The 26,306-nt window shown below is 33.4% G+C and overlaps 1 protein-coding gene across 4 annotated transcripts in view; it reads left to right on the forward strand.

Moving 5' to 3' along the window:
* LOC145265431 (pleckstrin-like) overlaps positions 1 to 26,306 on the forward strand; it is a 645,465-nt gene that overhangs the window by 573,393 nt on the left and 45,766 nt on the right. For 2 of the 4 annotated variants that reach the window (XM_080121265.1, XM_080121268.1), the window contains exons 8-9: positions 3,389 to 3,472; positions 5,249 to 5,321. In XM_080121265.1, coding sequence (XP_079977391.1) covers positions 3,389 to 3,472; positions 5,249 to 5,321 — 157 coding nt within the window. Of the gene's footprint in view, positions 1 to 3,388; positions 3,473 to 5,248; positions 5,322 to 6,592; positions 7,908 to 26,306 lie in introns of those variants that run through there. The other 2 variants (XM_080121267.1, XM_080121266.1) reach the window with 2 other exon arrangements.

Here is a 26,306-nt window from a genome sequence, read left to right on the forward strand (position 1 = left end):
ATCAAATAAAACTCCAGATTTGTCTATAGGAAAATCAAATAAAACTCCAGATTCTGTCTATAGGAAAATCAAATAAAACTCCAGATTTGTCTATAGGAAAATCAAATAAAACTCCAGATTTGTCTATAGGAAAATCAAATAAAACTCCAGATTTGTCTATAGGAAAATCAAATAAAACTCCAGATTCTGTCTATAGGAAAATCAAATAAAACTCCAGATTTGTCTATAGGAAAATCAAATAAAACTCCAGATTTGTCTATAGGAAAATCAAATAAAACTCCAGATTCTGTCTATAGGAAAATAAAATAAAACTCCAGATTTGTCTATAGGAAAATCAAATAAAACTCCAGATTTGTCTATAGGAAAATCAAATAAAACTCCAGATTTGTCTATAGGAAAATCAAATAAAACTCCAGATTTGTCTATAGGAAAATCAAATAAAACTCCAGATTTGTCTTTAAGAAAATCAAATAAAACTCCAGATTTGTTTTTAGGAAAATCAAATATAACTCCAGATTTGTTTTTAGGAAAATCAAATAAAACTCCAGATTTGTCTATAGGAAAATCAAATAAAACTCCAGATTTGTCTTTAGGAAAATCAAATAAAACTCCAGATTTGTCTTTAAGAAAATCAAATAAAACTCCAGATTTGTTTTTAGGAAAATCAAATAAAACTCCAGATTTGTCTTTAGGAAAATCAAATAAAACTCCAGATTTGTCTTTAGGAAAATCAAATAAAACTCCAGATTTGTCTTTAGGAAAATCAAATAAAACTCCAGATTTGTCTATAGGAAAATCAAATAAAACTCCAGATTCTGTCTATAGGAAAATCAAATAAAACTCCAGATTTGTCAATAGGAAAATCAAATAAAACTCCAGATTTGTCTATAGGAAAATCAAATAAAACTCCAGATTCTGTCTATAGGAAAATCAAATAAAACTCCAGATTTGTCTATAGGAAAATCAAATAAAACTCCAGATTTGTCTATAGTAAAATCAAATAAAACTCCAGATTTGTCTATAGGAAAATCAAATAAAACTCCAGATTTGTCTATAGGAAAATCAAATAAAACTCCAGATTCTGTCTATAGGAAAATCAAATAAAACTCCAGATTTGTCTATAGGAAAATCAAATAAAACTCCAGATTTGTCAATAGGAAAATCAAATAAAACTCCAGATTCTGTCTATAGGAAAATCAAATAAAACTCCAGATTTGTCTATAGGAAAATCAAATAAAACTCCAGATTTGTCTATAGTAAAATCAAATAAAACTCCAGATTCTGTCTATAGGAAAATCAAATAAAACTCCAGATTTGTCTATAGGAAAATCAAATAAAACTCCAGATTTGTCTATAGGAAAATCAAATAAAACTCCAGATTTGTCTATAGGAAAATCAAATAAAACTCCAGATTCTGTCTATAGGAAAATCAAATAAAACTCCAGATTTGTCTATAGGAAAATCAAATAAAACTCCAGATTTGTCTATAGGAAAATCAAATAAAACTCCAGATTCTGTCTATAGGAAAATCAAATAAAACTCCAGATTTGTCTATAGGAAAATCAAATAAAACTCCAGATTTGTCTATAGGAAAATCAAATAAAACTCCAGATTCTGTCTATAGGAAAATCAAATAAAACTCCAGATTTGTCTATAGGAAAATCAAATAAAACTCCAGATTCTGTCCGTGACCCATCTGTTAAAAGGAGTCCGATTTGAAAGCCCAGAGGGCACCAAACTCATTGGTAGAGCTTTGTCACCTATGCTTAACAGTAGAAGTTTTACAGTTAAGCAAGTTAATGGAGAAGATGAAGACATATTGATGGAACCCATTACAAAGAACTCGTCCCCACAGCAGAGAAGCTTGACACACACCTTTAAGTGAATTAAGTTCATTAGAAAGTGGGAAGAAAATAAAGTCTCCAGTCAGAACTTCACCTACAAAAGAATGCCAGTCGATCAACTACTACCAGTTCAGTAAAGTTAAATCGAAACAAGTTCGTTGAAAATAACTGCAGCCCTTCAAATCGAAAAGACGATCCATGGTAGCATTATGCACATGCAAAGCTGAATATGTGACATTAGCAAAGACCACCCAAGAAGGTATGTAACTCACGCTGCGATTCACAGAAATGGCCCATATCAAAAATATGCCTCCCATTAAGATGTTTGAGGACAATCAGAGTGCTATAACACTTTCTAAGGACCCTGTACACAAACAAAGGTGTATGCATATAGATATAAAATACCATTTTATCAGGGATGCCCTAAATAACAAGAGTATAGAGATAATTTATTGTCCCACAACAGACATGCTAGCTGACGTTATAACAAAACCTCAAACTCTAACAAAACTAGAAAGATTTAAAGGACTTTTATTTGGATTTTAAATTCATTTACCGAGATGATGCTCTTACACATTTAAAAATAAGAATAAAAATGAATAAATAAATAAAAACGACACGATAAAATTCTAAGAGCAAGCGGGGATGTTGAAAGTCCGACGACCCTCATCTTATGGTTATCTCCCTTCGAATCTAAATATCCCATAATTCCTTTTTTCTTTCTTCTCAATAAAGTTTTCTTCTCTCAATCCGTTCAAACGTGCTATTTTTCCTCCTTAGAATTTCTGCTTGTTTTTTTTTTTTACATAGGCGTCACCACTTATCAAGGCCGATCAAGTTTTTTTTATTTGCTATGAGAGATAAATTTTGTGCATTTGGGATGGAGATCTACTTTATTAAGAAATTTTGTGTGGTTTTTATTTATGAGGTTTTGTTTATGCATTTGCCACTTAGATTTAGTGGTAGAGTAATGAAAAATGCCCCCTCTCCCAAAGAAAATGCACAGAATTTGTCTCTCATAGAAAAAAGTTGTTTTGGTTACAAGGCTAAAATTTCTCTGAAGTGAAGGCTCATTTTATGTCAAATTTCAATAGGTGGAAAAGGGCTGATGCACTTTTTTTATTTTATGTGCCTGGATACATAGTTAAATGAGACTTCCATGTACAGAGTTTCTTTCCAAGAATTGTTAGTATGTGAAATACAATACTATGGGACTGTTTTCCAGCTGATGCCGATAAAGTCATTTCCAAGTTCAATAATTCTTGTTGAGTAGTTTCCTTAAGTGATCAAATTCTGTCCAGATCTTATCCATCATCTACTATTTTAAATGTCTTCATCTCATAGTCCTTATAAACAGTGAATTGTTAATAATAAAAAAAAATTGGTTGAGTATCTTATGAGAAATGTTCTTTTAATTTGGCTATGAATTTAATATTTTAACATCACTTCCAGTGTGATAAACTTCCAGTGTGATAAACTGCTCAACTTTATAAAGAGAGCAATTATATGTTGAACTCTGCATTTTTTTTTTTTTTTTTTCTCAGAAGAATTTGAGCCCGGGTTGGCAAGCTGTGAAAGTGATTTTACGTGAGAATCCATCAACTCTTGAATTCCATAAAGCAACTGTGGTAAGATATGATTTACTTATATACAAATTACATTTTTACATCCTAAAATTGATTCACTCACAAAAAGTCTTCATAAAGTCCTGCAACAGATTTCAAGAGTTTTTGACTCTGTATTAGATGTTGAGTTGTTTTTTTTTTCTAAATGAGTTTTATTGATTTTTATTAATTCATGTTCTAATGGAATTGTGCATTTTTGTTTGTGAACAAATAAATTTGTGAAAAACTAAGATTACCAATTTTGGAAAAGTAAACTATTGTTATTACTAATCAGCAGAGTTTTATTACTGTCAACCAAAGGCATGTGTATGCAGGGTATGCATGGAAATGAAACCTAGCAAGCGAAAGTTGAGAGCATCTGAGAATGATACAATAAATTGTTATGTGAGTCTTAAATATAGACTTAGATCTGAAGACCTTAGAACAAGATTAAATTTGGACAGTATAAAGAGATGTGTGCTGAACGGGGGAAACTATTTTGCTATTATCACATTGAAAAAATGAATGAGAGTTGTTGAGTTAGTAGATGTAGAACAGTAGAGGTGGTAGGGGCAGTTGACAGGTAGGCAAATGGTTGGAAAGATGGACTTAAGACAAAGAAGGATAAATGAAGACCTGGCAAAAGTTATGTTAGTTTCAAAATACATTTCTAAAAGCCGTTTAACACATGCCAGTATGTAAAACAGATGTTGAACTAAATATGATTGATAATGATAATTTTTTTTTTTATTACATTTTCACCCCAAACAAGGCAAATTGCCACTTTGGTGTAGGGGGCTACTATCAGGGGCAACAACTACTGGGGTACTATGTAGGGATTTAGGCAGCAAGATGTCAGTTCACGTTACACTTGAACTTCTGCACATCAGTACTGTTGGGGAAGCAGGGACCTGGAATGGAATTCCAGAGTCTAGCAGTTCTGGGGAAGAAACTATTGGAGTAAAACGATCTTTTACATCTAGGGATCTCTAGTGTGGGGGTGGGATTTAGCAGCCTGTCGGGTTTGTCGAGGGTGCTCACGTCGTGGGAGCACAAGTGATTGCAGTTCGTCAGAGCATTCACCACTAAAATACTTGTAGAAAAGGCAGAGGGATGCAACATTTCGTCGATGGGACAGAGGCTGAAGCTTAGATGCCAGTTCAGGGCCTATCAGGTTAGCGACTCTCTTTTGAACCTTGTCAAGGAGCGAGAGACTAGTAGCAGATGCACCAGCCCAGATGTGACAGCAATACTCCATACATGGGCGAATAGTGGCCTTATAGAGATACAGGATACTTTTGGGTGTTAGTAATTTTCTAGCACGGTAGAGAGAGCCCACCTTTCTTGCAGCGGCCCTGGCAATGCTTTCAATGTAATTGTTCCAACTCATGTTTCCTGTGAACGTTAGGCCAAGGAGTTTGAAAGTTGATAAAGAGTCGTTGGCCATTGCTATAGGTGGTAGAGAGGGTTTCTTGTAATTATTGAATGAAACTAGTTTAGTCTTGGCAGCATTGAATGCGACCAACCACTTTTGTCCCCATTCCACCACAGATTGGAGGTCTTCCTCTCTGTACTGACCTTGCTCTTGCAAAATTTGTATCATTTTCTGCAAATTTATTTGTTAATATAGAGGAGTGAATCTTTCATGAAATAATGCATAAGACAGCCATCTTAAAATGTTTTAAAGTATGTAAAACAAGTGTCAACAAGAAACGCTCTTACATTATCCAAAATGTTAGACTGAATAATCCAAATAATATAAACTTGTCTGTTTTAAGAGTATTTTTTATATTTTTTAAGATGTTAGAAACTGAGAAGTTGTGCAAAGTGATGGATTTAAATGGTTGTACAATAAAAGATCATGTAAAGAAAGGTGAGTTGCACATTGAATCCTTTTATTTTCAACATAACTTTTAATTTCTTTTCTGCCGTCTATTAAGTAACTCTTTTTCTTAAATGTCTCTTAAGCTGATTTATTCCCTGTTTATTAGATTACAATTCAAAATTTCAACATTTAGATAATTTCATTAATTCAACATTTAAATTATAATTACATATAATTAAATTATAAATACATTTAAATTATAATTCCACCGCATTTCACTGAACAACAAACTCATTTCATTGTTTTGTTTCAATTAATATCCCAAATGAAGACTTAATAATAAAAATAATTCTGCCAGATTGTTAGACTTGATATAATATCTAATATCATTTTAAAGGATTAAACATTCAAGTGAAATAATCATAATTATACATTCACTATTTACTAACATATTCTTAATAATATTAGTTAGAAGAAATGATACTAATTGCAGCTGAGGTATTCTTGATAATTGAGCTTACAACATAATTACTTCTCCTAGGTTTTAAATGTTGCTATAGTTGTCTGAATTGATGAAGAAAATAATAAAACTTCCAACCAAATGTTGACTTGGTGGCTGTCACAGACAAAGTATGGTAACATGTCACTACGCATAGGCTCCACGCACATACCCCGTTAAAAACAGAAAAATAATAAAAATTAATTAGCCAATAGAAGCAGGGCACTCTACAAATAAGATTTAACAACCAATATGTCTGGGGGAGCTGGCAAGGAGAAATATAAATCCAGGAATTTTGTAAACGAGAAGAAAGAAGGAAACAAGAAGTTACCTTACTTTTGCCATAAAAGCTGAAAAAATTCCTCTCTGTGACTGTTACTCAACCTACAAAAAGAAACAAGGAATAAGTACTCTTTATGAACATTGTACTTTTTTCCTCCATTTCTTCCAACTTGTTACTTTGTATTATTTTAAAAAGTGACTGCACATAAAAATGAACTTATTTTGAACATGCACATTAAATCTAGTCTTTCATTGTTGATAAGTTATTCCAAACCTTAAATGGTTATAGTTTGTCTTGTGTTAAGTGGAATTTCTGTTTTATGTTTTTTTATGTTGTAATACACAAAACAAGTTATATAGTGACCTATAATGATTGTTTCTAGCTTTAATTATCATCTTATTTCTCCAAAGAAGTGGTTAACTTCCAAAATGGCTGCCAAATTTTAGTGACTAGTTTGGTCTGTTTTCCCAAACACTAACAAAACAAATTAATCCACAGTGCAAACTTGTATCAATTTGTTTTTTGATTTTTCATTAGAGCACATTCTATGGACGTGTAGCAAGATCGAGCAAGAATTAAGTTAATTTACATATAAATCGACTCACACAAAGAGCATAAAACTGGTTACGTCTAAAAGGCAAACAACACATGCTGAGTATCCACCGTGACGAACAGACCTCACTAAAGTGGTGACCCCTTCTTCAACGAACACATTATCTGTGTACAGAAAAAACACAATTCAACCTAACATCGGTTTAAACATCCTACTGGAATTACAACAAAGCAACTGGCTCAAACAGGAAAAAAAAATGTTTGCTTCAGACGAACAGATTATTCGTTGTTGTAACTTAAGCAACATTGAATATTTTGCTTTAGTTTTGATAACATTTCTTTTCCTTCAATTAAAAAATTACGGCAAAGTAGTACTACAGACGAACAAAAGAATTTTTGTCCTCTTGTGCTAAGCTGTTGAAACTTTATTACTTTAGTCAAAGAACATTTTGAAGAACGTCTAAAAAGTTCCTTACACTCACACACACACTAAAATGATGATTTTTCCTTTTAGTATTATTATTATATTGTGACATTTTATATTTTGGAAAAAAAAACAAAAAAACTTTTTTTTGTGTGTGCAAATTTCTCTTGGACAGTTAGTCCATAAAATTTTCTTTTGTTCATTTGGTCTGTTCGTTGTTTTTTTTTTGTTTTTTTTTTTCACTGCAAAAAAAAAAAATGAGTTTTATATCTTTACCGCCATTCGCAGAAGATGTGAAATTATGGTTTGTACAAGTGGATGCCATTTTTTAAATTCACGATGCCCCCCCCCCACATAATCAGCTACACATTTTGTGTTGTGGCATGCCAGCACCATTAGTTAAAACAGTTTGGGATATAATAACTAACCCATCTCAAGGGAAAACTCAATGACTGACATTATGGAAGAAGTCACCAGTTTAAAACATCATGCATGTTGGAAAACTCGACGACTGGACGTTCGTTGATTCAACCAATGCATAGGGCACCCGATCAACACGAACGATGCACACCGACATGGGTACAAACTCCCCTGTACTTGGCACTGCAGACTCACTTGCAAGCCTTTGTGTAACTGACTTCAACCTTATTGCTTAAACTCTGCAGGTGTATTTGCAGACTAAGAATGTGTAGATCCACTTGCACTCGCTCACAATTTCAACCTCCTCGCTTAGACTCTGCAAACGCTCTAGCAGACTAAAAACACAGTTGTGCGGATCCACTTGCGCTCACTCATCGCTTTCAACCTACCAACGAACAATTGTACAGAACTGTTGTATAGCACTAACCTGGCTTTACCTGGTACAATGTTCACACCTAAAAATTCATCCAACACAGACATCTCGTCATACGTCTCACGGCTTCGGACATATTTTTCATGACTACCTCCCCTGTGTCCTCATCCACGATGATTTCAGCACATGTCCCGAGAGATATGGATAAATGGACTCATGTAATCATTCGAAATGACACGATCCGTGGACCTTTGAGCTCTCCCTATCAGGGGCCATTCAAAGTTTTGTTGAGAAAAAAAAATATTTCAAGCTGAATATAAATGGTCGCACCGAGACGGTATCTGTAGACGGATTAAAGAGTTTGATTAAAGAGTATATTGAGTGTGAAATCACTGTGTTGGATGCGCCTGACACAGACATTTTCAACCCTTTACAGTCACTGATAAAAACAACTGAACAAGCAACTCAACCATACAAAATGTGAGCAGGGAGGACAGTTCACTGGCCCAAGAAACTTGCAAGAGATTACTGTACCTAAATTCCACAATCACCTTCTGTTACAGACGCATCAGTGTTGAACGGTGGTAATATTCCCACAACCGTTCGTGGTGGGGAGCCCTATAGCATAGAAGAGATCTCCCTGCGAGATCAAGCAAGAGTTAAGCTAATTTACATATAAATTGACTCCCTCAAAAAGCAAAGAGCATAAAACCGGTTGACGTCTAAAAGGCAAATGACATATGCTAGCTGAGTATCCACCGCAACGAACGGACCTCGCTAAAGAAGTTTTTTTTTATAGAAAGTGTTCCAGACAATACAGAAAGCCAATTGGCACAAGGCACTAACAAAAACCCAAAATGATTATTACAAAGAAAGGAGATATTGACCTTAGTCTTGAAAAGAGCAAGGCTATAGGTAAGAAGAAAACAGCAGGAAAAGAGTTCCACAAGCATGCAGTTCTTGGAAATAAACTAGTGGAATAGGAATCTGTATTACAATCATGAAACAGCAAATCGATAGAGACCACTAGGCAAACGAGCTGGAACAAAGGAAGCAGAGTACAGAATAGATAATTCTGAAGAGCAGATGCCATAATATTTATAAAATGATTAAGACTACCAATATATAAGAGAGGTTGCAGAAAAGAAGAAAGAGTGGGGCCGATCAAAATAGGCTTCTGAACTTTATCAAAAACCTTCAAATGAGACACAAATTCACCAACCCAAATATAATAACAGTACTCCATACAAGGTCTGATAATGGATTTGTAGAGATAGAGCTGTAAGACAGTGTTTGGAACAATAGAGAGAACCAACTTTATGAGAAGCAAAAAAAGCAATAGCTCTAATGTATAAAGTCCAAGAAAAATATAAGAGAAAAAACAAATTTTAGAATCGATTTTTCAAGAACAGATTCATCTATGAAAATCTCTGGAAGAAAAGGACCATGCCTACAATTGAAAGATACAAACTGAGTCTTAACAAGTTTAAACTTAACAAGCCGTTTTGTTACCCAATCCACAACTTACTGACCTTCTTCAAGTGTATCATGTCAAACTCAGGGAATCTACAGTGCAGGTGACCCAAAAATAAAATTGCAAATTACTTTAATGACTGACAGAATGAGAGGTGTGGATTAAGTAAAGGCTTCCGTTCAAAACTTCATCAAAATTCCCAAGTTTGGCAAGATACACCTGAAGAAGGTCTTACATTGATTGAAACGTTGTGCAAATAGCACTCAAGATGAGAACAGTAGTCCAAAAAATCTAAATAATACGAATAATAAAGCCTCATTTATTTCTTTGCAGACTGTCATCCATAGTTGTTGTTGTTTTACCACATTTCAGCCATCTATTCCTCTAGCCTTCATCAAGTGGTTAACCACAAGGGGATATGAATACGGAGTCTTTTAACTGTATCCTCAGTAATTACTGCCTTCTATAGTTGTTGTTGTCTCACCTTGTTTTGGCCAACTAATCCTTTGGCCGGCTTTGGGTAGGATTGAAAACATTATCTTCAGACATTGTTCAACTGGAACCGTAGCGATTCAACTACTCTATCTGACTATGACCATGAGGATAACAGCCCGCAAATAAATAAATAAATATACCAATAACTCCTCTAAAAGGATTCCTATAAAAAATAATATTTAATAAATCTTCATTTAAAAAATTCAGAACTGAAATCTTATACTTTTTCTGGGGAATATTATCTACACCAATGATTTTCTGGAGAATATACGAGTGTTATCATCGGTGTAGATAATATTCTCCAGAAAATAATTGGTGTACATAACATTCTCCAGAATATCATTGGTGTAGATAATATTCTCCAGAAAATCATTGGTGTGGATAATATTCTCCAGAAACTCATTGGTATAGATAATATTCTCTAGAAAATCATTGGTGTGGATAATATTCTCTAAAAAATCATTGGTGTGGATAATATTTTTCAGAAAATCATTGGTGTACATTATATTCTCCAGAAAATCATTGGTGTAGATAATATTCTCCAGAAAATCATTGGTGTAGATCATATTCTCTAGAGAATCATTGGTGTAGATCATATTCTATAGAAAATCATTGGTGTAGATAATATTCTCTAGAAAATCATTGGTGTAGATAATATTCCCTAGAAAATCATTCGTGTGGATACTATTCTCTAGAAAATCATTGGTGTAGATAATATTCTCTAGAAAATCATTGGTGTAGATAATATTCCCTAGAAAATCATTGGTGTAGATAATATTCCCTAGAAAATCATTGGTGTAGATAATATTCTCTAGAAAATCATTGGTGTAGATAATATTCTCTAGAAAATCATTGGTGTAGATAATATTCTCTAGAAAATCATTGGTGTGGATAATATTCTCCAGAAAATAATTGGTGTACATAATATTCTCCAGAAAATCATTGGTGTAGATAATATTCTCAAGAAAATCATTGGTGTGGATAATATTCTCAAGAAAATCATTGGTGTGGATAATATTCTCCAGAAAATCATTGGTGTGGATAATATTCTCTAGAAAATCATTGGTGTAGATAATATTCTCCAGAAAATCATTGGTGTAGATCATATTCTCCAGAAAATCATTGGTGTAGATAATATTCTCCAGAAAATCATTGGTGTAGATAATATTCTCCAAAAACAAATGGTGGAGACCATATTCTCCAGAAAATCATTGGTGTAGATAATATTCTCCAGAAAATCATTGGTGTAGATAATATTCTCCAGAAAATCATTGGTGGAGATAATATTCTCTAGAAAATCATTGGTGTAGATAATATTCTCCTGAAAATCATTGGTGTAGATAATATTATCCAGAAAATCATTGGGGTAGATAATATTATCCAGAAAATCATTGGTGTAGATAATATTATCCAGAAAATCATTGGTGTAGATAATATTATCCAGAAAATCATTGGCGTAGATAATATTCTCCAGAAAATCATTGGTGTAGATAATATTCTCCAGAAAATCATTGGGGTAGATAATATTCTCCAGAAAATCATTGGGGTAGATAATATTCTCCAGAAAATCATTTGTGGAGATAATATTCTCCAGAAAATCATTGGTGTAGATAATAATATCCAGAAAATCATTGGGGTAGATAATATTATCCAGAAAATCATTGGTGTAGATAATATTCTCCAGAAAATCATTGGTGTAGATAATATTATCCAGAAAATCATTGGTGTAGATAATATTATCCAGAAAATCATTGGTGTAGATAATATTATCCAGAAAATCATTGGGGTAGATAATATTCTCCAGAAAATCATTGGTGTAGATAATATTCTCCAGAAAATCATTGGGGTAGATAATATTCTCCAGAAAATCATTGGTGGAGATAATATTCTCCAGAAAATCATTGGTGTAGATAATATTATCCAGAAAATAATTGGGGTAGATAATATTCTCCAGAAAATCATTGGGGTAGATAATATTCTCCAGAAAATCATTGGGGTAGATAATATTCTCCAGAAAATCATTGGTGTAGATAATATTCTCCAGAAAATCATTGGGGTAGATAATATTCTCCAGAAAATCATTGGTGTAGATAATATTCTCCAGAAAATCATTGGTGTAGATAATATTATCCAGAAAATCATTGGGGTAGATAATATTCTCCTGAAAATCATTGGTGTAGATAATATTCTCCAGAAAATCATTGGCGTAGATAATATTCTCCTGAAAATCATTGGTGTAGATAATATTCTCCAGAAAATCATTGGTGTAGATAATATTCTCCTGAAAATCATTGGGGTAGATAATATTCTCCAGAAAATCATTGGTGTAGATAATATTCTCCAGAAAATCATTGGTGTAGATAATATTATCCAGAAAATCATTGGGGTAGATAATATTCTCCTGAAAATCATTGGTGTAGATAATATTCTCCAGAAAATCATTGGCGTAGATAATATTCTCCTGAAAATCATTGGTGTAGATAATATTCTCCAGAAAATCATTGGTGGAGATAATATTATCCAGAAAATCATTGGCGTAGATAATATTCTCCAGAAAATCATTGGTGGAGATAATATTCTCCAGAAAATCATTGGTGGAGATAATATTCTCCAGAAAATCATTGGCGTAGATAATATTCTCCAGAAAATCATTGGTGGAGATAATATTCTCCAGAAAATCATTGGTGGAGATAATATTATCCAGAAAATCATTGGTGTAGATAATATTCTCCAGAAAATCATTGGTGGAGATAATATTCTCCAGAAAATCATTGGCGTAGATAATATTCTCCAGAAAATCATTGGTGTAGATAATATTCTCCAGAAAATCATTGGTGGAGATAATATTATCCAGAAAATCATTGGTGTAGATAATATTCTCCAGAAAATCATTGGTGGAGATAATATTCTCCAGAAAATGATTGGTGGAGATAATATTCTCCAGAAAATCATTGGTGTAGATAATATTCTCCAGAAAATCATTGGTGGAGATAATATTCTCCAGAAAATCATTGGTGGAGATAATATTATCCAGAAAATCATTGGTGTAGATAATATTCTCCAGAAAATCATTGGTGGAGATAATATTCTCCAGAAAATCATTGGCGTAGATAATATTCTCCAGAAAATCATTGGTGTAGATAATATTCTCCAGAAAATCATTGGTGGAGATAATATTATCCAGAAAATCATTGGTGTAGATAATATTCTCCAGAAAATCATTGGCGTAGATAATATTCTCCAGAAAATCATTGGTGGAGATAATATTCTCCAGAAAATCATTGGCGTGGATAATATTCTCCAGAAAATCATTGGTGGAGATAATATTCTCCAGAAAATCATTGGCGTAGATAATATTCTCCAGAAAATCATTGGTGTAGATAATATTCTCCAGAAAATCATTGGCGTAGATAATATTCTCCAGAAAATCATTGGTGGAGATAATATTCTCCAGAAAATCATTGGCGTAGATAATATTCTCCAGAAAATCATTGGTGGAGATAATATTCTCCAGAAAATCATTGGCGTAGATAATATTCTCCAGAAAATCATTGGTGGAGATAATATTCTCCAGAAAATCATTGGCGTAGATAATATTCTCCAGAAAATCATTGGTGGAGATAATATTCTCCAGAAAATCATTGGCGTAGATAATATTCTCCAGAAAATCATTGGTGTAGATAATATTCTCCAGAAAATCATTGGCGTAGATAATATTCTCCAGAAAATCATTGGTGGAGATAATATTCTCCAGAAAATCATTGGCGTAGATAATATTCTCCAGAAAATCATTGGTGGAGATAATATTCTCCAGAAAATCATTGGCGTAGATAATATTCTCCAGAAAATCATTGGTGTAGATAATATTCTCCAGAAAATCATTGGTGGAGATAATATTATCCAGAAAATCATTGGTGTAGATAATATTCTCCAGAAAATCATTGGCGTAGATAATATTCTCCAGAAAATCATTGGTGTAGATAATATTCTCCTGAAAATCATTGGGGTAGATAATATTCTCCAGAAAATCATTGGTGTAGATAATATTCTCCTGAAAATCATTGGGGTAGATAATATTCTCCAGAAAATCATTGGTGTAGATAATATTCTCCAGAAAATCATTGGTGTAGATAATATTCTCCAGAAAATCATTGGTGGAGATAATATTCTCCTGAAAATCATTGGTGTAGATAATATTCTCCAGAAAATCATTGGCGTAGATAATATTCTCCAGAAAATCATTGGGGTAGATAATATTCTCCAGAAAATCATTGGTGTAGATAATATTATCCAGAAAATCATTGGTGTAGATAATATTCTCCAGAAAATCATTGGGGTAGATAATATTCTCCAGAAAATCATTGGTGGAGATAATATTCTCCAGAAAATCATTGGTGTAGATAATATTCTCCAGAAAATCATTGGGGTAGATAATATTCTCCTGAAAATCATTGGGGTAGATAATATTCTCCAGAAAATCATTGCCGTAGATAATATTCTCCAGAAAATCATTGGGGTAGATAATATTCTCCAGAAAATCATTGGTGTAGATAATATTCTCCAGAACGCTATTAAAAGTTAAATTCTTCACTAGTTTGGAGACGGAATGCGTTGTTGTGATAAGTGATTTTCTCTATTAATTCGCACTTTTTATTTTAAGATTCAAATATTAATAACTACACTTTATTTCAGTATTTAATTTATGTATTTCTGTTGTATTAAATGCTAGCTTTAATTTTTTTTTTTTTTTTTTTTTTTTTTTCTCGTCCATAAATGTTTATCTACCAAGTTGATCTTAAATATTGTATTATCAATCCATTATATTATCATTTTCAGTCCCCCACCCCTAATTTCTGGCTCCCATCTTATCTCGCAATTATAACGTCACCAACTAACTTCGGAAGAACCCCCCCCCCCATCCGATTTTGTTTTATATCATAAGTTGCTTAAAACGTGATTAGTTAAAGTTCAGAATAAAATCACGCTTTCTCTTAACGGTTAATTTAAAAAAAAAATCTTCTGAACGCTATTAAAAGTTAAATTCTTCACTAGTTTGGAGACGGAATGCGTTGTTGTGATAAGTGATTTTCTCTATTAATTCGCACTTTTTATTTTAAGATTCAAATATTAATAACTACATTTTATTTCAGTATTTAATTTATGTATTTCTGTTGTATTAAATGCTAGCTTTAATTTTTTTTTTTTTTTTTTTTTTTTTTTTTTTTTTTTTTCTCGTCCATAAATGTTTATCTACCAAGTTGATCTTAAATATTGTATAATCAATCCATTATATTATCATTTTCAGTCCCCCACCCCTAATTTCTGGCTCCCATCTTATCTCGCAATTATAACGTCACCAACTAACTTCGGAAGAACCCCCCCCCCATCCGATTTTGTTTTATATCATAAGTTGCTTAAAACGTGATTAGTTAAAGTTCAGAATAAAATCACGCTTTCTCTTAACGGTTAATTTAAAAAAAAAAAATCTTCTGAACGCTATTAAAAGTTAAATTCTTCACTAGTTTGGAGACGGAATGCGTTGTTGTGATAAGTGATTTTCTCTATTAATTCGCACTTTTTATTTTAAGATTCAAATATTAATAACTACACTTTATTTCAGTATTTAATTTATGTATTTCTGTTGTATTAAATGCTAGCTTTAATTTTTTTTTTTTTTTTTTTTTTTTTTTTTTTCTCGTCCATAAATGTTTATCTACCAAGTTGATCTTAAATATTGTATTATCAATCCATTATATTATCATTTTCAGTCCCCCACCCCTAATTTCTGGCTCCCATCTTATCTCGCAATTATAACGTCACCAACTAACTTCGGAAGAACCCCCCCCCCCCATCCGATTTTGTTTTATATCATAAGTTGCTTAAAACGTGATTAGTTAAAGTTCAGAATAAAATCACGCTTTCTCTTAACGGTTAATTTAAAAAAAAAATCTTCTGAACGCTATTAAAAGTTAAATTCTTCACTAGTTTGGAGACGGAATGCGTTGTTGTGATAAGTGATTTTCTCTATTAATTCGCACTTTTTATTTTAAGATTCAAATATTAATAACTACATTTTATTTCAGTATTTAATTTATGTATTTCTGTTGTATTAAATGCTAGCTTTAATTTTTTTTTTTTTTTTTTTTTTTTTTTTTTTTTTTTTTTTTTTTTCTCGTCCATAAATGTTTATTTATCTACCGAGTTGATTGCAAAAATAGATTACCTAATTGTACTCATTTTTAGTTCGTGGGAGGGGAATCTATCACCATACTTTCCCTTAAACAGGTCCGTTGGACTTTTATTAAGTACAATACTTAATAGTTATTTTATTTTATTTATTTATTTATTTATTTATTTATTTTTTTTTTTTTTTTTTTTTTAATGGAGAGTAGAAAACGCATTGTGGATGCGTTATCGGCAGCTCCTGTTACTCTCGCTTCTTCTTATTTGTCCCTCAGTCCTCATTTTTAAATGAGTGATTTTTCTGACAAAGGGAGAAGAAAAAGCTGTTTTCTAGGTTGGCAGTATTTTTGCGCGAACAGTTGGCAGAGTTGGTGGAAATTTTCTGTTTCTATGTCTATCCTTGTAGCCATGTCACTAGTAAGGGTGCTGGAGGTAAACGTTTTGTCTGGGCTGACGTTATCCGCCTGATAGTCAGGGACCCGAACCTTGGATTAACCACTAAGGAGGCTGTCCTATCAGCAGGTGCAAAGTACTGGGGCTGCTGTATTGCCATTTGGTGAATGGAATCTGGACCATGCAGTAGCTTCTGGTGGGGCCTCTCGATGCCATACTAGTGGGTAATTGTTACGGCTTTACCCTATCATGTGGTACAAAATAATAAAAAAAAAAATTCTTCGTTTCTTTTTCTCTCTTAGTTTCCCCTCTCTGTCCTGCTCTAAGTAAATCTGTCGACCTAGTCCACAAATTCCAAAATTTCATCATGACAAGTTTCAAGAAAAAATACTCGATTAAACCCGGTTCTCCAACTTCCAACGTAGACCCCTACTACCATGTCTCCTTCTCCAACATCAGGGGTCTACGTTCTAACCTTCCAGAGGTTGAAACCCAATTACAGGAGACTAAACCAGACCTTTTATTTTTAAGTGAAACTGGCATTGGACAGGCTATTTCCCTTGATGAGTTTGCAATTACAGGATACTCTAACTTAACTTCTAAATCTGACCCCCAAGATCGCCATGGGCATGGAATATGTGCCTATATTAAAGATAGCTTTCCATGTGGGAGGGACATCTCCAGGGAAGATCCTAACTTACCTTATATGTGCTTCCGGGTTGCTTTAGCTCACACTACTGCATTTATATTTACTCTCTATCGCCCCCACAACAGCGGAGTTACTATCTTTCAAAGCATATCTGAGAAAATTGACCAAGTCCTTTCTACTTATCCTTCAGCTAACATTCATGTATGTGGAGACTTCAATGTTCACAACGTCGAATGGTTGACCCACTCAAACAAGACCGATGATGAGGGGAGGTTCTGTCATGATTTCTCCATTGCCTATGACCTCACTCAGATTGTTCAGGAACCTACCCGTGTGCCCGATAATGACGGCCAGTATGCGAGCCTACTAGACCTTTTTCTCACAACTTGCCCTGAACTATGTTCAGTTTCTGTTCTGTCGCCTCTTGGATCTTCCGACCACTCTGTTGTATCAATTAAGATAAAAATGAAATGTAATAAGTCCCCAGACGTACCTCTTCATCGTACAGTATATCGATACACTAAGGCTGACTGGGATAGCTTCCGTACATTTATATCTGATCTACCTCTGCATTCCATGTTTAAAAAGGATGTGTCCTCTATAGTATTAGACCTAACTGAATGGTTAATTGTAGGTATTGACCATTTCATACCCTCTAAAAAGTTTCAGCAAAAACCTAACAGCCAGCCATGGTTCTCTCCAGAATGTGCTGCTGCCATTGCGCACAGAAATCACTTTTTCCACTGCTTCAAACGTAATAGATGTATGGAAACTAAAGCCGTTTTCAGGACTGCCAGCAACCATTGTAAGAAAGTAATAAGGAACGCAAGAGAGTTGTATGCTCAATCTGTTAAGTCCAAAGTAGCTGAGCAGCGGCTTGGTTCCCACCAGTTTTGGCAAATAGCAAACAGAATCCTGAACAGAAGCGTGTGCTCCATCCCAACTATTATCAATGGATCTGAGGTAATCTCGTCAGCATCAGACAAAGCCAAACTCTTTGTCAAGAACTTTGCAGCTAATTCTACCCTTTGCGACCAAGACTGCCAACCCCCAATATTTCCTCTTGTATCAGAAAACACGCTATGTGATATACGTATATCTGTACGTGATGTTGCCAAGCTAATCAAAAACCTTGATTCCAGTAAAGCAACTGGCCCTGATGGTATTCCAATTATAGTACTCAAAAAACTTCAACCTGAACTAGCGCCCATACTTACAAAACTGTTTAAACGTTGTCTTAAGGAGAATAGTTTCCCATCTCCCTGGAAAATCTCATCAGTATGCCCTGTATTTAAGAATTCAGGTGATCGCTCATCCCCCTCTCAGTACAGGCCAATAAGTCTCCTGTGCGTCATGAGTAAGTTGCTAGAATCTGTATTAAATACAGAAGTAATCAAACATCTCAACAAAAATAACCTTCTTAGTGACACTCAATATGGTTTCCGTTCTGCTAGATCTACAGCAGATGTCCTTACAGTTATATCGCATAGGATTAGCAAATCTCTCGACGGTGGCAATCTTTCTAGGGCAATTGCTCTTGACATATCTAAAGCCTTTGATAGGGTATGGCATAAAGGTTTACTTCATAAGATCGCTAGCTATGGTATAGCTGGAAAAGTCTTCTCAATTATTAAATCATTTCTTTCTGATAGATTCATAAGAGTAGTAGTTGAGGGGCAAAAATCAGAAGCTCACAATATTAATGCCGGTGTCCCTCAGGGATCCATCCTGGGCCCAACTCTTTTCCTGATCTACATTAATGATCTTCCAAATCATATCCTTACATCATTTGTAGACATTTATGCTGACGACACTACCATTTATGGTACCACATCTAAGACAGTAAACGAGCAAGTTCTCTCCAATTCTCTCTCCTCTGATCTTGAGCACGTAGTACAATGGGGAAAGGAGTGGCTGGTTACTTTTAATGCATCTAAAACCAAGCTTCTCTCTTTACATCATCAACATTCTAATCCACATTTGTCATCAATTGAAATGAATGGCTCTCGTCTTCATGAGGCCTCAAGTTTTGACAAGCTTCTGGGCTTGACCATTACTCCTGATCTTAAATGGAACACGTATATCAAATCTGTTGCCAAGGCCGCTGGAAAAATGGTGGGATCTTTCTATCGATCCAGTAGATATCTCACTGCTGATGCTATTCTCTATCTATATAAGAGCCAGGTACGTCCAAGGATGGAATACTGTTGCCACATCTGGGCAGGAGCTGCTAGAAAGAACTTGTCCTGCCTTGATAGAGTTCAAAATAGACTTCGTAGCCTCGTAGGAGATGTCCTTTTCTCCTCCTTGCAACCTCTATCTCACAGAAGAGATGTTGCGAGTTTGTCTCTGATGTATCGTTATTTTCATGGAAAGTGTTCAACTGAGCTTCAATCTATGGTCCCCCCTCGCCAAACTTTCACAAGAAACACTCGTCTAGCTGTAAACACTATCAATAATTTCCCCCACTCTTTATCTGTGCCTAAACCTAAACGTAGATTCCATGAACAAAGCTTCTTTCTTAGAACTGCACGCCTGTGGAATTGTCTTCCGTTTTCCTGCTTTCCGGCTGACTACAATATGGTTTTGTTCAAGTCTAAAGTAAATAAGTTCTTGATGAGCCGTTCCATATAAGTTATTAAATTTACCAAATTTTCATTACTAATGATTACTATATTGACCAACTTCTACTGTACACTCTTTAACCCTTATCCTTGAGTGGCCTCTGGGCCTTGATAATGTGGTGATGCCTTTGTAAAAAAAAAAAAAAAAAAAAAAAAAAAAAAAAAAAATCATTGGGGTAGATAATATTCTCCTGAAAATCATTGGTGTAGATAATATTATCCAGAAAATCATTGGTGTAGATAATATTCTCCAGAAAATCATTGGGGTAGATAATATTCTCCAGAAAATCATTGGTGGAGATAATATTCTCCAGAAAATCATTGGTGGAGATAATATTCTCCAGAAAATCATTGGCGTAGATAATATTCTCCAGAAAATAATTGGTGGAGATAATATTCTCCAGAAAATCATTGGCGTAGATAATATTCTCCAGAAAATATTGGTGTAGATAATATTCTCCTGAAAATCATTGGCGTAGATAATATTCTCCAGAAAATCATTGGTGTAGATAATATTCTCCAGAAAATCATTGGGGTAGATAATATTCTCCAGAAAATCATTGGGGTAGATAATATTCTCCAGAAAATCATTGGGGTAGATAATATTCTCCAGAAAATCATTGGGGTAGATAATATTCTCCTGAAAATCATTGGCGTAGATAATATTCTCCAGAAAATCATTGGCGTAGATAATATTCTCCAGAAAATCATTGGTGTAGATAATATTCTCCAGAAAATCATTGGTGTAGATAATATTCTCCAGAAAATCATTGGGGTAGATAATATTCTCCAGAAAATCATTGGGGTAGATAATATTCTCCAGAAAATCATTGGTGTAGATAATATTCTCCAGAAAATCATTGGTGTACATAATATTCTCCAGAAAATCATTGGTGGAGATAATATTCTCCAGAAAATCATTGGTGTAGATAATATTCTCCAGAAAATCATTGGGGTAGATAATATTCTCCAGAAAATCATTGGTGTAGATAATATTCTCCAGAAAATCATTGGGGTAGATAATATTCTTTAGAAAATCATTGGGGTAGATAATATTCTCCAGAAAATCATTGGGGTAGATAATATTCTCCAGAAAATCATTGCCGTAGATAATATTCTCCAGAAAATCATTGGTGGAGATAATATTCTCCAGAAAATCATTGGGGTAGATAATATTCTCCAGAAAATAATTGGGGTAGATAATATTCTCCAGAAAATCATTGGTGTAGATAATATTCTCCTGAAAATCATTGGGGTAGATAATATTCTCCTGAAAATCATTGGGGTAGATAATATTCTCCAGAAAATCATTGGCGTAGATAATATTCTCCAGAAAATCATTGGTGGAGATAATATTCTCCAGAAAATCATTGGTGTAGATAATATTCTCCAGAAAATCATTGGGGTAGATAATATTCTCCAGAAAATCATTGGGGTAGATAATATTCTCCAGAAAATCATTGGGGTAGATAATATTCTCCAGAAAATCATTGGCGTAGATAATATTCTCCAGAAAATCATTGGTGGAGATAATATTCTCCAGAAAATCATTGGGGTAGATAATATTCTCCAGAAAATCATTGGGGTAGATAATATTCTCCAGAAAATCATTGGGGTAGATAATATTCTCCAGAAAATCATTGGGGTAGATAATATTCTCCAGAAAATCATTGGTGTAGATAATATTCTCCTGAAAATCATTGGCGTAGATAATATTCTCCTGAAAATCATTGGCGTAGATAATATTCTCCAGAAAATCATTGGTGTAGATAATATTCTCCAGAAAATCATTGGGGTAGATAATATTCTCCAGAAAATCATTGGGGTAGATAATATTCTCCAGAAAATCATTGGGGTAGATAATATTCTCCAGAAAATCATTGGGGTAGATAATATTCTCCTGAAAATCATTGGCGTAGATAATATTCTCCAGAAAATCATTGGCGTAGATAATATTCTCCAGAAAATCATTGGTGTAGATAATATTCTCCAGAAAATCATTGGTGTAGATAATATTCTCCAGAAAATCATTGGGGTAGATAATATTCTCCAGAAAATCATTGGGGTAGATAATATTCTCCAGAAAATCATTGGTGTAGATAATATTCTCCAGAAAATCATTGGTGTACATAATATTCTCCAGAAAATCATTGGTGGAGATAATATTCTCCAGAAAATCATTGGTGTAGATAATATTCTCCAGAAAATCATTGGGGTAGATAATATTCTCCAGAAAATCATTGGTGTAGATAATATTCTCCAGAAAATCATTGGGGTAGATAATATTCTCCAGAAAATCATTGGGGTAGATAATATTCTCCAGAAAATCATTGGGGTAGATAATATTCTCCAGAAAATCATTGCCGTAGATAATATTCTCCAGAAAATCATTGGTGGAGATAATATTCTCCAGAAAATCATTGGGGTAGATAATATTCTCCAGAAAATAATTGGGGTAGATAATATTCTCCAGAAAATCATTGGTGTAGATAATATTCTCCTGAAAATCATTGGGGTAGATAATATTCTCCTGAAAATCATTGGGGTAGATAATATTCTCCAGAAAATCATTGGCGTAGATAATATTCTCCAGAAAATCATTGGTGGAGATAATATTCTCCAGAAAATCATTGGTGTAGATAATATTCTCCAGAAAATCATTGGGGTAGATAATATTCTCCAGAAAATCATTGGGGTAGATAATATTCTCCAGAAAATCATTGGGGTAGATAATATTCTCCAGAAAATCATTGGCGTAGATAATATTCTCCAGAAAATCATTGGTGGAGATAATATTCTCCAGAAAATCATTGGGGTAGATAATATTCTCCAGAAAATCATTGGGGTAGATAATATTCTCCAGAAAATCATTGGGGTAGATAATATTCTCCAGAAAATCATTGGGGTAGATAATATTCTCCAGAAAATCATTGGTGTAGATAATATTCTCCTGAAAATCATTGGCGTAGATAATATTCTCCAGAAAATCATTGGCGTAGATAATATTCTCCAGAAAATCATTGGTGGAGATAATATTCTCCAGAAAATCATTGGCGTAGATAATATTCTCCAGAAAATCATTGGTGTAGATAATATTCTGCTGAAAATCATTGGCGTAGATAATATTCTCCAGAAAATCATTGGTGTAGATAATATTCTCCAGAAAATCATTGGGGTAGATAATATTCTCCAGAAAATCATTGGGGTAGATAATATTCTCCAGAAAATCATTGGTGGAGATAATATTCTCCAGAAAATCATTGGTGTAGATAATATTCTCCTGAAAATCATTGGTGTAGATAATATTCTCCAGAAAATCATTGGTGTGGATAATATTCTCCAGAAAATCATTGGTGTGGATAATATTCTCCAGAAAATCATTGGTGTGGATAATATTCTCCAGAAAATCATTGGTGTAGATAATATTCTCCTGAAAATCATTGGGGTAGATAATATTCTCCAGAAAATCATTGGTGTAGATAATATTCTCCAGAAAATCATTGGTGTAGATAATATTCTCCTGAAAATCATTGGTGTAGATAATATTCTCCAGAAAATCATTGGTGTAGATAATATTCTCCAGAAAATCATTGGTGTAGATAATATTCTCCTGAAAATCATTGGGGTAGATAATATTCTCCAGAAAATCATTGGTGTAGATAATATTCTCCTGAAAATCATTGGTGTAGATAATATTCTCCTGAAAATCATTGGGGTAGATAATATTCTCCAGAAAATCATTGGTGTAGATAATATTCTCCTGAAAATCATTGGTGTAGATAATATTCTCCTGAAAATCATTGGGGTAGATAATATTCTCCTGAAAATCATTGGGGTAGATAATATTCTCCTGAAAATCATTGGTGTAGATAATATTCTCCTGAAAATCATTGGTGTAGATAATATTCTCCTGAAAATCATTGGGGTAGATAATATTGTCCAGAAAATCATTGGTGTAGATAATATTCTCCTGAAAATTATTGGTGTAGATAATATTCTCCTGAAAATCATTGGGGTAGATAATATTCTCCAGAAAATCATTGGGGTAGATAATATTCTCCTGAAAATCATTGGGGTAGATAATATTGTCCAGAAAATCATTGGGGTAGATAATATTCTCCTGAAAATCATTGGTGTAGATAATATTCTCCTGAAAATCATTGGTGTAGATAATATTCTCCTGAAAATCATTGGGGTAGATAATATTCTCCAGAAAATCATTGGTGTAGATAATATTCTCCAGAAAATCATTGGTGTAGATAATATTCTCCTGAAAATCATTGGGGTAGATAATATTCTCCAGAAAATCATTGGTGTGGATAATATTCTCCTGAAAATAATTGGTGTAGATAATATTCTCCTGAAAATCATTGGGGTAGATAATATTCTCCTGAAAATCATTGGTGTAGATAATATTCTCCTGAAAATCATTGGGGTAGATAATATTCTCCTGAAAATCATTGGTGTAGATAATATTCTCCTGAAAATCATTGGTGTAGATAATATTCTCCTGAAAATCATTGGTGTAGATAATATTCTCCTGAAAATCATTGGGGTAGATAATATTCTCCTGAAAATCATTGGTGTAGATAATATTCTCCTGAAAATCATTGGTGTAGATAATATTCTCCTGAAAATCATTGGTGTAGATAATATTCTCCTGAAAATCATTGGGGTAGATAATATTCTCCTGAAAATCATTGGTGTAGATAATATTCTCCTGAAAATCATTGGTGTAGATAATATTCTCCTGAAAATCATTGGGGTAGATAATATTCTCCTGAAAATCATTGGGGTAGATAATATTCTCCTGAAAATCATTGGTGTAGATAATATTCTCCAGAAAATCATTGGTGTAGATAATATTCTCAAGAAAATCATTGGTGTGGATAATATTCTCCTGAAAATCATTGGGGTAGATAATATTCTCCTGAAAATCATTGGGGTAGATAATATTCTCCTGAAAATCATTGGTGTAGATAATATTCTCCTGAAAATCATTGGTGTAGATAATATTCTCCTGAAAATCATTGGTGTAGATAATATTCTCCTGAAAATCATTGGGGTAGATAATATTCTCCAGAAAATCATTGGTGTAGATAATATTCTCCAGAAAATCATTGGTGTGGATAATATTCTCCTGAAAATCATTGGTGTAGATAATATTCTCCAGAAAATCATTGGTGTGGATAATATTCTCCTGAAAATCATTGGGGTAGATAATATTCTCCTGAAAATCATTGGGGTAGATAATATTCTCCTGAAAATCATTGGGGTAGATAATATTCTCCTGAAAATCATTGGGGTAGATAATATTCTCCTGAAAATCATTGGTGTAGATAATATTCTCCTGAAAATCATTGGTGTAGATAATATTCTCCTGAAAATCATTGGTGTAGATAATATTCTCCTGAAAATCATTGGGGTAGATAATATTCTCCAGAAAATCATTGGTGTAGATAATATTCTCCAGAAAATCATTGGTGTAGATAATATTCTCCTGAAAATCATTGGGGTAGATAATATTCTCCAGAAAATCATTGGTGTGGATAATATTCTCCTGAAAATCATTGGTGTAGATAATATTCTCCTGAAAATCATTGGGGTAGATAATATTCTCCAGAAAATCATTGGTGTAGATAATATTCTCCTGAAAATCATTGGTGTAGATAATATTCTCCTGAAAATCATTGGGGTAGATAATATTCTCCTGAAAATCATTGGGGTAGATAATATTCTCCTGAAAATCATTGGTGTAGATAATATTCTCCAGAAAATCATTGGTGTAGATAATATTCTCCTGAAAATCATTGGTGTAGATAATATTCTCCTGAAAATCATTGGTGTAGATAATATTCTCCAGAAAATCATTGGTGTAGATAATATTCTCCTGAAAATCATTGGTGTAGATAATATTCTCCTGAAAATCATTGGTGTAGATAATATTCTCCTGAAAATCATTGGGGTAGATAATATTCTCCAGAAAATCATTGGTGTAGATAATATTCTCCTGAAAATCATTGGTGTAGATAATATTCTCCTGAAAATCATTGGTGTAGATAATATTCTCCAGAAAATCATTGGTGTAGATAATATTCTCCAGAAAATCATTGGTGTAGATAATATTCTCCTGAAAATCATTGGTGTAGATAATATTCTCCTGAAAATCATTGGTGTAGATAATATTCTCCTGAAAATCATTGGGGTAGATAATATTCTCCAGAAAATCATTGGTGTAGATAATATTCTCCTGAAAATCATTGGTGTAGATAATATTCTCCTGAAAATCATTGGTGTAGATAATATTCTCCTGAAAATCATTGGGGTAGATAATATTCTCCAGAAAATCATTGGTGTAGATAATATTCTCCAGAAAATCATTGGTGTAGATAATATTATCCAGAAAATCATTGGTGTAGATAATATTCTCCTGAAAATCATTGGCGTAGATAATATTCTCCAGAAAATCATTGGTGTAGATAATATTCTCCAGAAAATCATTGGTGTAGATAATATTCTCCTGAAAATCATTGGTGTAGATAATATTCTCCTGAAAATCATTGGTGTAGATAATATTCTCCTGAAAATCATTGGGGTAGATAATATTCTCCAGAAAATCATTGGTGTAGATAATATTCTCCTGAAAATCATTGGTGTCGATAAT

This window comes from Euprymna scolopes, chromosome 40 (assembly GCF_053919585.1).
Source record: "Euprymna scolopes isolate OS-2025 chromosome 40, ASM5391958v1, whole genome shotgun sequence".
Lineage (NCBI taxonomy): Eukaryota > Metazoa > Mollusca > Cephalopoda > Sepiida > Sepiolidae > Euprymna > Euprymna scolopes.